This window comes from Archocentrus centrarchus, chromosome 17 (genome assembly GCF_007364275.1).
Source record: "Archocentrus centrarchus isolate MPI-CPG fArcCen1 chromosome 17, fArcCen1, whole genome shotgun sequence".
Classification (NCBI taxonomy): domain Eukaryota; kingdom Metazoa; phylum Chordata; class Actinopteri; order Cichliformes; family Cichlidae; genus Archocentrus; species Archocentrus centrarchus.
In genome coordinates, this window is record NC_044362.1 from 19,632,991 (window position 1) to 19,646,844 (window position 13,854).

A 13,854-nucleotide genomic window follows, 5' to 3' on the forward strand; every position below is an offset into this window, starting at 1 on the left:
CAGCCCCCCCGGTCCTACCAATGTTAATACCAAACGCCCTTGTGCTGAAATTTAGAAAACTGTGGAAAATTAACAATTTGAAGTACAGCTGCTGGGAAGTCGGTCTGAATTTGACAGACCTGCTTAACTTCAGCGCTTGACTGCTTTGGGTTTAAGTAATTTTGTGCGAGAATCTCACACATATCCGCCTCCGGCGCATGCTGTTGAGTTATGAAACGTACCTCCAGATTGGGTAAGCGGCACTAGTTTGCTCCTGCTGTTAGCAAACTGCTGAGGGAGGAAACACCGGTAACTTCTCAAAGATGGGTTAAAGAAATGTATCCCATTATATGACGCTGTGGGGACACGCATACAGACCACACCAGTAACTCTGCATTAACTGTTTTTGTCTCAATGTGTTCCAGAAAGGTAAGAAGTCTGATAACTAGCTAGCCAGTTAACGCTAACCAATAGGGTGTAGCTAGTTAGCTTTAGCAGCCCATGTTACCCGGCTCTGCCCACCCACAGCGGAAAGGGGTTTACCCGCCAAACATGTGTTACCAGAATTATATTTTAACTATTAATAACAGCAAAGATATTCAATGCTATTGGTAATTAAGCTGTCAGAGTGAATCCAGGTGAAATGATCATTAAAACCTGCATCAAGTTTAACTGCTGAACTTTTTTTGAGCTAATCTCTTTTGCGTCTTCATTTATTTTCGGCAGCGTAAACGGTACTCCAGGGACATAAAGTATGTTTTCTTTCCCGATGATGTCCACAATGGTCTCCAGAAAGTGGGCAGGGAGCCTCCCTCAATCTCAGCCCTGTCATCCGCCAAGAGCTGGGAAAAATGTGGAGACAGTTTTTTGGACAGTCCGGTGACAGAGGTGATAAAGAGCAGGACCACTCCCTCCCCCTCTTTGCGTTATTACTCTGCTGCTCAGACTGTGTTGATGCTGTTGATTTCTGGCTTTTGTTGCAGATCCTTCAGTCACCAGGAAGAAAACTGTCTGCTGTAAGGAAGTTGAAACAGTTACCTTCAGGTAGCTTGTTCACTTTGCTGGGCTTTCTTGTTGTGGTGCATTGTGATCCCAAACTTTTTATCTTTTATAATAACTTTAAGCATTTTAATTCCCACACAATTCATCTTTTAGTACTTAGTCTCTGGAAACAGCAAGTATGATTTTAATGGATGGGCAGATATTTTTAAAAGGGGTTATTAGTATGTTTGTGTTATTTATAATTTGATATTTATTTTTCATATTTATTTCTGTATTGTTAATTATTTCATTAAATTATTACATAATTAATGACAGGCTAAATGTATTGATTAATGTTGAAATTACATTCACCTGAAGATCACTTTTATTTTGAAATTCAGTTATACTCTATCTAGTATAGACACATAACCCAAAATATGGCTGCTGGCTTGACCATAGTCATTATTTAAACATGCAAACATACATAGAAATATTGTCTATAAGGCCAAAACAGTTTGTCTAATTCTAATAAGCTTGAAAGTGAGTATTTTGTATGGCCACCTTTATTCTTCAACACAACCTGAACTCTCTTAGGCAGCTTTCCTGTCATTTCTTTAATAGTCTTCAGGAATAGTTCTCCCATTTTAACAAGCACCTCATAGCGATTTGTTTCTGACATTACGCTCTCACCTTCTGTATGTGTTTCCCCAGTTCCAAGCAGTGGCCCTCACCATGATGAGGACCCAGTGAATATTGCGTGGAGCTCCAGTAACTCTGAGCAGTCTGACAATGAGACCCAGGAGCAGCATCTGCCCAGAGTTGCACCACGGCAGCAGCAGTCTCGCAGTCGAGCCAGACCCACAGCTCCCACTCAGTCTTACAGCAGAGGGCTGCTCATGCTCAGCACTGATAAAGGTATAAAATTAAGTTGGGACATGCTGAGTTGGGACTTTCTACCTTTCAGGTTATTCTAACTGTGAAGTTCAGCTTTTACAAAATGGGTCTTTCTTTTACATGTTTGTGTTTTGTTCATTATTTTTAATGACTGAACAAACAGTTGCTGAGCTTTAGAGGTGCTATATGTTCAAACTAGCTGTTTCCCTGTCCTCATGTGAAACCAAGCCAGCAAACATTAGTGTTCTATTAGTCTACTTCATTTACAGTTAGTTCCACAGGTTTTTTTGGGCAATGACACATTTCTTGTAGTTTCTCCTCCTTTGAGATCTTCTGCCAGACCTTTACTTCAGCCACCTTCTTGCTCCGTGCTTGTGAGTCTCTCTACATTCAGTTTTGTAGTTGCTGAAAAGCATGTTGTGTTGGGTTGAGATCAGGTGACTTTGCCATTGAAGAACATTTATCGCATTTCTTTAAAATTTCTTTAAAAAAACTCAAACTGCTTTTGCAGTATGTTCTGGGTCAGTGTCTATTTGCACTAGAGAGCATAGCCCTGTACACTTCAGAATTCATCCTGCCACTTCTGTCAGCAGTCACATTATCAGTAAACACTAGTGACCTGGTTCCACTGGCAGCCGTACACGCCCCTGCCATAACGCTGCCTCCGCCATCTCTGACTGATAATGTGGTATTTTTCAGATCATGAGCTGTTTCTCTCCTCTATATTTTCTCTTCCTATCATTCTGGTGCAAGTTAATCTTGGTTTCAACTGTACAAAGCCCCCCTCAAAAAACCTGTGTGGGCTCATTTAGTTGTTTTCCTGCCTCCCTGTTCTTGAGTGCAACCAGTGATTTGCACCTTGCTGTAAATCTCTTGACTGTGTTACACCTACCTCCTCAAGATCATCCACTTGAGTTGTCTTCTGTGAGCTTTTGGGTGTTTTTAGTTTTGCTGAGCTTGTCAGTGTATTCCTTCTTTTTAAGGATGGACTAGATGGGGGACTAAGGATGAAAAATGGTTGTATTTGTTGAACAGTTAATGTAGTACTTTTGTAAAACCCCTTAAAGCTGAAAAACATCACTTCAATCACATTTTGATTGTTTGATTTCAGATCTAGTGTGGTGGTGGTGGTGGTGTAGAGAGGCAAAACTACAAGAAATGTGTCATTGTCCAAAAACATATGAACTGTAACTCTGGGCACTAAAGTTAATTAATTTCTTAGAATGGTGAACTGGTCCTTTAACCCAGGGCCTAGTTCCAGGTCCTTTTCCAGACTTTTCTTTGTAAAAGCAATTAACATAAGTAATACACTTTTTGTTACATGGTAACAGCTGATATTCACTATATTCTGATAAAGGCTATAAGATCAAATTTACAGCACTTGCAGAATTCAGTTCTTTCTTTCTTTTCTAGATGACCTTCCTGTTATTGACACAGACAGCGATCTGGATGATGAGTCTCATGAAGATGTTGAAAAGGACAGTAAGCAACAAATCTCAGACTGTGAGTCCTCTGAAGAAAAGCCAAATGACTTTTCTGCTAAAACAGAAGATGTAAGTAAATTATTGTTAATTACTGTTTATCACAACCAACTGCAGTGCACGCATCTGTGCATGAAACTGGTTTTTACACTGGTACACCGAGGCATACTGAGCGTAGGCAGGAGCAGCACAGGTGGATTACTGATGGCTGCTTCTAATAGGAGCATGTGGTGTTTGTGTTAGGGGACGCTAGATGGGGCTATAAGACTTCATAAGCTCTTAATAAGTTTGTCCAGTATTACGCCAACTGTGTTTCTAATTACCAACTGACTGCCAGTGCTTGCAATTATCCAAGACATGCACATAAGTATGTTTTAATACTTTTGCTGGAGTCCAGTGAGACATATTGTTCACTGCTAAATTTGAGGGCTTTGTTTGCAGCTGTAGCTTATGTTGCTTGGAAACCTGTGTTCTTATTTAAAATAATAAATTTAGATATTGTGTTTAAGTCTCCAGATCAAAGTTGTTTTGTTTTGTTTTTTTTCAGTAACTTTGAATTAATTTATGTTTAAATGTTTAGCCTTGAAACCACTAGGTGGAGCAACGTTTCAGTTATGTTGTGAAGTCCTGAGAAGGGCCGCAGGCCTCAAACCAGACTACTTTCTCGATTCAGGTTATGTTCTGTCAAAGTTCAGAAGCTGAGGCAGCAGTAAAACACAGGCTTTATGTGAAGGACAAAGCATATGTTAACACTAGTCATTTTAATCACTTTAAGTATAATATGTAAATAACTAAATAGTTTCCAGTCATCTTATTTATAGAAATCTAAACACTGTAGAGCTGCAACTCAGAGAAAACTGAAATTATTTAGTAATATTTGAGTGTTTCTGGTTTGCGGGTGTGCAGATATGCTCCCTTTTTTTTTTTTGCCTTTTTTTAAAGTAAATTAAATATTTTTGAAGTGTTTTTAAGACCAAAACACATTTAATGCAAATGTAACCATTATTTTAATTGATATTAATGTATAATAAAATACTTTAACTGTGGTTTTTCTGAGCGCTGAATTCTCTTGCTGCTCGCTCATTGTTGCTATTATCACTGGCGTTGGTCTTTCATGGACCCCATGTGCTGCAGAGAGCTGGATCAACTGCTCCGGCCCACAAGCCATTCAGAAGCCTGTGTTTGTTGAAGGCAGGGCTGGCATGGTGAGAATGTACAAGGAGTGGTATAGGAGTTTTGCTCAGACCACACACATGCATTTTAGCTGTCAGAGCCCATAATACAATGCATAATTGATCCGCTAGTTGTGGCAAAACTGAATTAATGCGGTTGCCTAGATAGCGGTTTGTAAGAACACTGTTGAACAGGAGGATGGCTCTGATTGAAGCCGTTGATCATTTGCACCATCGCATTTCGGTACAGCTTGCCAGTTATGCTCATTTATTGAGGCTGCAAAAAGCACTAACTTGATATATTGAGAGGAAGCCTGACGAGAGATTAGCATGAGTCCCGCAGACCCCAGCTACTTCCTCTTGTCACACATATAATTTGCTGTTATCAGCTCTTTGGGGTTAAAAAAAAAATAAGATCAACAAACAGGAGGCTTGTGGTCAGAGGCCCTCTAGAAAGAAGTCTTTAGAGTCCTACTTTTATAAGGTTTAATATAGTAACACTGAAATGAATGCACAGGGCAGTTTTGACAAGATAATTAGTTCATATTTGGTAGAAATAGTATGTAGCTTTCATGCATTTGATTATCATTATGATTCATTTTAGTATATGCAGGACAAATATTGACTTAATTAGTCTACCAGAGTGTACAGACCTTTTTGGACTTTTTATTTGCTGCCTGGAAGTCTCGCTTACACATTACCAATTGTAAATCAAACTGGATCTAACAGGATATGGGGGGGGGAGGATCCCAATCCAAGGCAAAATTTACTATTCCAGATAAACGCACGGCTGACTCACTTGATGTGCGCCTGCCAGATTTCTATGTTTTTGTACTAGCCGCTAAGAGAGGACAGGCGGAGCTGTATAGGCAACTTTGCGATTCAAGGCCAAAGAGGATGGCCGCTCCCCAAATGAAGTGTGTTGCTTGGTCAGACGCCCCCGAGATTGGCGCTTTAAGGGTCAACCACCTACACCACATTAGAGCTCGAGCAGGGCTATAAACAACTTTTTACTACTGTTTGTTCAGGAGAACTTGAGTGAGTGGATGAGGCTGTGTAGAGCTGTGTACTTATAATGCTTTCAGTGCTGGGTGAAAACATTTTTGAGCCAGGGCCAGGAACATAGTGTTCCTTTTTCTCTGTAGCTGGTTGGAGTGTGACGTCTGCTGGCACGCTGCCTAGCAGGGTCAAGTTGATTCAAAGAAGAGAGCATATTGGCTGACAGGGCCTGGTATGCTGGTCTTGTCTGCACATGACAGGAACTCAGGTTTCTCGTGGATTTTTCCATGAGAACAGATTCTTCAGGTGTAGCCAGCAATGACACAGCAAGGAAGATTGTTTTGTTCGCTAATTTGTGAATTAAATCACCCTGGCTGTGTGTCGGTGTACCATATCCACCCACTTGATTTTTGAGTTTATTAATTTTATTAAGTCATTCATTACTCGTGACTATTTTACAGATCAATGAAACATATATATTTAAATACACTACTATAGTGGTGGATGCTCATATTATTGAAGTGAGGTATATGTGCAAGTAATAAGCTCAGGCTTTAGACTGCATTAAACACTGTTAAAGACAGTTTTTTTCTACTTTATGCTCTGTACAGAAAGGGGATATCCTAAATATGGTCATGTGCACAGCAGCCTCACTCACCTGCTGTTAATACCTTCTGTTTACAAGGTGCAGCCAATCAGAAGAAAAGGGAAGGTTTTTGAGAGGCTGCATCAAGGCCATAAGCCAAATAAGGGTTATTTTAAGCGGTAAATCGTTCAAAGCTCATTCAGTAGAGTCTCAGAATAGAAATTTAGAGCTGGAAATGAGCATATATACAGTTATTATTATTATTTAACTGTATTATTATTTTTTTTTTTGCGTTTTTGGCCACAGCGGCTTTTTTGTTAGCAGTGGAGAGAGACAGGAAATGGAGGAAAGATACAGGGGAAGACACACAGGCAAATTGGCGACAGGCCGGGACGCGAACCCGCGCCGCCCGCACTGCAATGCGGCATATGTATGTGGTCGCCGGCTTCACCACTAAGCCACCCAGGCGCCCTATTTAACTGCATTTTAACACTTTAACATGTTACTTTGAAAATGTCAAAGTGCAAAATTAGAACTGTTTTTCACATCAAATTAATCAATAATCTTCACATTATTCCTAGGTTGAGGAGCTTGAGATCTCAGGGTATGCGTCTAATGGAGAGGATAGTGGCAGCTCAAGCAGACTGGACTCTGAGGTCTTTCCTCTCCAAAGTGGTGAGGGCAGCAAAAGGTCAATCAGTGACTGGGTGAGATCTGCTCAGGCGATGCTGCAGACACCTCAGAAACCAATGAACAGGCAACCCAAGACTCCAGAAGACTCCGCCAAAAAGAAAAGAAAGTTTCAAAGGTGTGAATTTTGTCCCTATCCAGTTTTTTTTAATGGTCAGTACCTCTCCTGATACTGCAGTGTGTGATATTGCTGTTCCCAGTTCAGTTTTCTAGAAGTTTGGTATAAAAAAAAGTTGCATAACGTTATCACACACTTGATCCTTCAAAATTATCATCAAGTTATATCAGTAGCACTCAAGAAACCACACAGATCTTTGCAGCCTTCATGAACCTAGAGTTTCTGCAGGACTGTGTTAGTTTTAATAAAATTGCAGCAGAGTGTATAGGATGTGCTATAGTGCATTGCTTCACAGTACGAGCAAACAAAGTAAGAAGATGTATTGCTTGCAACCAGGTGATAGACAGACTTTGGTGGCAATGTTTCCACAGCAGAACTGATGATGAAAGGGACACCTGGTGGCATAATGTGGGTGCTAAATGTCGTTTGCAATCTCTAAGCCCACCAAATCTGACAGATGGCTTTCTGTAGTCTTTGACAGCTGGTTCTGTGCATCAGAAAATCTTTTACTTCACTTTGAAATAAACATTTCTGCTTGTGCGTTGGTTAGGCTGCGTGCGCTCTGTGAGTTTATCACATTACATCATCTACTTCTGTGGGGGTGGGGGCGTGTGTGTGTTTCACAGTGGAGGTCTGGCAGAGAGGCTGAATCGACTTCAGTGCAGGCAGAGGTCAGCTATCAGCTTCTGGAAGCACCAGTCCATCTCAGATACCTCAACAGCAACAACCGCAACAGGTGATCCACGTCACACGAATCCTCTGCCAGATCACACCAGGATTATGCACACATAAACCTCTGAATCAGCACTTAAAGTTTAACCGTGAACTTTGATTTGTGAGTGGGATGCAGCCCGTCTCAAAGGTGTGAAGTTTGTTTGTTTTTTTAAACGTACATGTGATCGCACTTATAGGGGCCATGCTGAGGAAGTGCTAGCTGTAGGTTGATCACTGTGGCTCTGAACTGTGAACTCACATGTAGGTGACAGGAAGCTGCTTGCCTACTTTTTTTGTTTTTTCCTTTCCGTGGCGTACCAAACCACTTGCATTGTCTTGTTAAGTATCTCCTCATAATAGGACACGAGCATTGACTCAAAGGTGACAGTTGATTGTGGAAAATGAAAACACCCACCTGATCTCACTTCGAATTTGTGGTCAGTCGATGGTTTGACTAGCGTAACAAGCTGCAAAAATGGATTGAAATGTAGGAGTTTATTTTGACTTGACCTGGTTTCAAAGTATAATCAATATTTGATCTTTCTTTTTTTTTTTTCTTTTTTTTTTTCCCCTTTGGCACGAAGAATTCTGTTTGTTTTGTTTAACCCATTAATGTTGCATGGTTCACATCAGGATTTTTTTAAATAAAAAAACATAATTTGATGCATAATAAAACTTTTTTCTGGAATGGTTTGCACAATTTCATCTGCAACAGTCAACCTGCAAACTCCAGGCCAGGCAGTCCCCATAGAATCCTTGATTCAAAGCACCAGAATAATAGCATTAAAAAGCATGTTTACAGCCTGGTACAAAGCCAGTTTTGGCCTCTATGGATATTTTCCCTATTATAACAGCTATATGGGGGGTGAACTTTTCCTAACTTGTGTATTTGGATATTAGTAGTAAGTTTACAGCATCGCCAGTTTGATTGAAGACACTGACAGCTATAGAGGGTCTCCATCTGCTTGGCCTCACCTCCGCTAATTTGAGCTGGACCGCTCCACCGTGTTTGGCTGTTGGTGCTTTTTGGAGCATTTTAATGGGATTATCTGACAAATATGATGCTGTGTGGTACAGTCTAACCAAGACATTTGTGCTTCAAATTCTGGTATTTGAAGGATTATTGTGTAGAGGTCTGTGTCTATGTGTGGCCCTTATACAGGTTATGGGTTCAGTTTGCTAAGGCCTCAGTCACACAGGCCTAAAACTGGTCAGCGATACCTTAGTCGCTAGGAAGAATTACCTGACTGGTTGGCAAGTGCACCAAAAACCTTCTTGTGATTGCTTCGGTTGTTAGCCGATTACTGTGGTCACCCATAGTTTGTACAGAAGAGGCTGATTTCTCTGCAGACACTGCTAACTGACCACTGAGCGGTAGTAAACTTGAAAACGTGCAACATAAACCTGAAATAGAGACCGTTCGGCTTTGCGGTAAGTTTTACCTTATCACTGAAACACGTTTCAAAATGTGGACCTTTTTATTTATTTAGGCAAGCGGTCCTTGTATCCGGTCAGAGGTGGCCAGGTAGTTGCCAACTGGTCTCCAAGCTTGCCACCTTAGCTTGTAACATAGCACTCCATATTCTTATCCAAATATGGTCAATTCTGGCCCTAAAAAAAAAACCCATTGTGCTCAGAATGCTAATGTTGAGGCTTCAGAATGTGGTAAGGCTTAAAGTTAGGAGTGTGACTCAATTGTGAGGACATAGGGAGCCACTCACTGTCTTATTTAATTTTATGACTGTTATTATGACCATTGTATCAAAGAATGTACACTCTCTTCACTCTTTTCATATTTTGGCTAGTTGTGTGGTACACGCAAGAAGATCAACTTTGTGCTTATTAGCAGCACTAATTAGAAAGAGCACACGTCTGTCGTTTTAATGAAGCCTGCCACCCTTAGATGATAGCTTAGCACCCTACCTTTTAATCTGAATATGGTAACGTCTGTTGAAGCATCCAAATGTTGAGTCCAAAACAGTGGGTTCATTCATATTTTATATCTATGATTGCACTGCTCTAACACCTGATTAACAATAACAACAATGATGCTGACTGGATTATGCTATTCTGATACACCTGATTGTGATGGTGTGTGATGTATCTATGCTCAAATGTGCAGATGTTGAATTGTTTCCTAAAATATTGAATTTGCAGGTCAAGAGGAGGACTCGAGTACTCTCTCGGCGTTGGCATGCTGCCCGGTGTTGTTGTAATGATTTTGTTATTTGGGATCTCAATGCACAGAGCACAAATGAACCACTTCACATTCATGTTTGGACAAATGCTTGTTAAAACCTAATTCCTCTCTAGCAATCTCCTTGATCTGATTTACTCATATCATATTAAAATTCCCCCTCTGGCCACTTACCTACACACACACACACAATGAGCTGCATTGACTCTTATGCTGCTGTTTTAACAATTCAGTGCAATCAAGTTTACACACTCAGTGTTCATGCTGCCAAGTCTCTCTCCTATCACACTTTGCGTTATAGCTGCAGGGCATCGTTGTGATTTGCTCTTCTTAAGTATCTCTGTGGACTTTATAGTTCACACCAAGCAGTCAGCGTTGTGGTGAAATTCCAAATATTTGTACAGTCACCCATTGGGATTTACTGTGTTTCATATCACGCTCAGGCTGAGTCAGTAACAGTTTTATAGATACGCAGTGCAAGTGGTTCTGATGCTAAAAAAAATTACTTTCATAATGCATAATGAGTCCCACAGAGAGCATGAGTACACTCTGTACACAGAGACACACACACACACACACACACACACACACACTAAACATCTGTGTTGTTGTGGCTCTGATCTCCAGTGGACAGGCCTGGCGTGCTGGTGCTTGAGGTGCTGGAGGTTCATGAGGAGTGCAGCATGCAGTTGGCGCACTGTGAACACCACCAACCCCCTGGAGATGGCCACCAACTCAGTAACCCGGTCTCTGAGGAGAAAGCTCATATGTTGGTGTTATTCAACAGAGAGACAGCTGCCCAACTGATTCCTGCACCCAGAGACGTCATCCACCTATATCCACCATGGTGAGAGGAGACAGCACAGGGCACACTTTTAAAGTGGACCGATTATATTTTGCATTATTTTCTGTTGTAAAGTTACAGTGGTGGGTGGTTATATTAAACATAAAGCTTCAAATAATTAGGTCAGCATATGTAAAGTAATCCCTTTGCACCAAATGCTCAGACTGAAGATGGCTCTAAATGCTCACTTCTATTTTTTTTCTATGTTTGGCTCTGTATGATGTCAGCGAGAGTAGATATTCCTACTATGGTCATCTCAGTCAAAAAAAAAAAAAGCATAGATGTCCCAACCACCTGCTGTGCAAACCACCTGTTTATGAGGGGCAGCCAATCAGAAGAAAGCTGGCTCAAAAGGGAGGTTGGGAGGGCCTTAACCAGACTTAAACAGCTTTAAAAAGTAGACAAATTCAGGCCCACCACGAAACCAATGCCCTGTATAAGATGAATAAGGTTTCATTTGAACTGTGAATAATGCAGTTACTCTAGTAGAGTTTAAGAACAGAATTACGGAGCTGGAAAAGAATAGACTTCAATATGGGGAAAGTTTGACTTGGAAGACTTTATCTGCTGCAGGGGAAAGAGCCTCCACTCTTTGTTAAAGTTCAGTTTTTTGTGGGGTTAATAGTTCTGTGCCGCGAACAGCTGTAAGCAGTGTTTTGCTTTTTCCACTGTGCTGTACTGAAAGATGCTTAGCTGAACTGATGATGAAGATCTGCTAAGTCTGTGGCTTAAACATCATACTCTACAAAAAAGCACCACATTTACCAGTGGAAAGCCTTTAGTGTTTATATCAGCTGTAACTTCTCTCATGCACCTGAAAATGATCAGTAGAGTGTAAATTATGGGTGATTTCTGATGGTACGAACAGGGAGACAGGACTGAAACTAAACTCGAAACCACACATTCAGACAGAACCTACAAAATATTAAGAGCTTAACCACAGAGACACAGTTTACATGGTGAAGACAGGGAGGTAAACCGGTACAGCTGGCCTTGACCAGCTCTGCTACTTAGTATCTTAGCACAGATAAAGCCAGGGTGTGTGGGGAAAAATAAAACTGAAAGACATGTACACCTGTGCCTACCAGATGATCCTATGATGATAAAACCAGTTTGCAGCCAATGTTGTGATGTACAAAGCTAAAAAAAAAAAAAAAAAAAAAGGTGTGCAGAGATTTTTACTGTGGTCCAAAGTTTAGGGAAAAAAGAGCATTGTATGTAATTTATGTTGTATTATGACTGGAAAAAACCCAATGAGTTTTTAAATGTTTAATGTTTTGAATAGTTTTTCAAGGGGACCTGTTAAATTAAAATCTTATATAAGGAGGCACGTGGTTTAATTTGAGTATGTGGTACAGTAGTGCACTTTCTTATGCAAATGTTAGAAAAATTGTTCTAACTCAAGATGAAAAATTAGCTGCCAGCCTGTGTTACTTTTAGTATTCATTGTTTTGCCCATTATCTCATAAAGGAAATGGCTCTTTTTTTTTTTGTGCCCAAACAGTTAAAAGTTTAAAATGCTTTAAAACAGAGAAGAAGACCCCCGCCCCCTCCTTTTTTTTTTAATGGAATAATAATTAATTTAATTTGCTATAGTATAATATATAATAAAGTTTTGGAAGTGGAGCTTGTTTTCTATTTATATCTAAAATAGCGCTTGGACTGGGTGACACATTTGGTGAGTTATATCAGTTAGTGAAACCTTTTTTTGGCTTTCCCTATCTTTGGTTTTTCTTTCTAAATTATTTTTTTGGCTGTCAGACAAAACCTACACAGAAAAAGACACTGTTACAGGCAATTACACAATGCACGACTGACAGTACACGCTGGGCAAGGCGCTCAGAAAATAATGAACAGGAGGCTTTTTGAAAGTCACACATCTAAAACCTTCAGTTTAAGCTGTTAAGATGTGTTTTTAAGTGTAAAAACTTGGTGTTCTCAGTTTACAATAGTAAACACTCAAGGCCCAGATGTGAAGAGAAGTGCCTCACATGGGGTGGGGGGTGTTTTGGGGATTGTTTGGGAGTTGGAGCGAGGCAGCAGTTGACTCCAGCTGTTGGGAGTTTAGGTTGATCTGGAATATCCAAGCTGGCGGAAGCGCAGGGGCCTCCTCAGCGCTCTGACGTCACAAACAGCTCCAGGGAATGCTTCGCATTCCTCTTCCTGGCAGTAGTTAGGTCATTTCCAGCAAGCCGAGGAAAAAACACAGTAGGATTATTTTCTAGAGCATTTGGGAGTAGAGAGTGGAGGGAGCCAGAGGCCTGAGATTGAAAACACATGGTGGTTTGAGAGGATCTCTGGCTTTAGCACCTCTTCTTCCCTGTTTTATTCTCTTCAGCCACAGCCTTCAGCTCTTTCAAAAAATTATTTGTGCATGCGTCTTAAAATCCTTTTTTGTTTATTTTTACGGTTTATATTTTAAATCGTTTGGTAAATCCATAAAATGTCACTTACACATAACTAACCAATAAAAAGCCAATGCTTTCTAACATTAACAGCTACAGGATAGGCCAAAGTGGGGAAAAAAAGAGAAATTAGATGAGCGGCACGTCTGTTAAAATTTCTCATCAGTTTCCCGTGTGACACTTGAGGGGTTAACCACCCCCATAATTCATACAGTGAGTAGTTTGACTCCTCCCACCTCCCACGCCGTGTTTTAAGTGGGCCGAGGCCTGAGCGGAAATGCCTGCAGGGATTATTCACTTACAGCCTGTGACGTGAGCAGTCGGTGCCACTCCTTAACCTGGCTACCTGTGTGATGATGACAGCTGCCCACTCACCTGTTCAGAATGGGTCATGCTTCCTGTAAGGGTGTTGTTCATGTTCGCATGAACAGCATGTTCTGCTCTGCTAGGATTAGAGTACAGCTTTTACAGATTGTTGATCTCTGCACAGATGTTGGACAGATAACAATCGCTGAGGCTTAATCGTTGCTTGTTTAGTTTAGTTTTGTTTTTTTAAGTTTGGCGAAATTCAGCTGTGGTGGAAAAAAAAAATCTAATCTCATCAGAGTCAGTGAACGAGGCATTGTTACTCTAAAAATACCACACTTCAAGTTAAAGTTCTGCATTCCTGCACAAAAGCACTGGGAAACAGTATTTAAAGTATAGTGCAATTTTTTTTTTAAGTACACCGGAAGTACATATACACAATCAGACCACACAGGAGCTGGTTTAGATGCAGCTGAACAACAAAAAGA

The 13,854-nt window shown here is 40.7% G+C and overlaps 1 protein-coding gene across 1 annotated transcript in view; it reads left to right on the top strand.

The window, feature by feature from the left end:
* Positions 1-227: 227 nt before the first annotated feature.
* spidr (scaffold protein involved in DNA repair) overlaps positions 228-13,854 on the top strand; it is a 48,101-nt gene continuing 34,474 nt past the window's right edge. The window contains exons 1-8 of the mRNA XM_030751316.1: positions 228-408; positions 706-867; positions 963-1,023; positions 1,672-1,875; positions 3,268-3,407; positions 6,674-6,900; positions 7,527-7,636; positions 10,439-10,658. Of these exons, the coding sequence (XP_030607176.1) occupies positions 394-408; positions 706-867; positions 963-1,023; positions 1,672-1,875; positions 3,268-3,407; positions 6,674-6,900; positions 7,527-7,636; positions 10,439-10,658 (1,139 nt within the window). The 5' untranslated portion in view covers positions 228-393. The remainder of the gene's footprint in view (positions 409-705; positions 868-962; positions 1,024-1,671; positions 1,876-3,267; positions 3,408-6,673; positions 6,901-7,526; positions 7,637-10,438; positions 10,659-13,854) is intronic.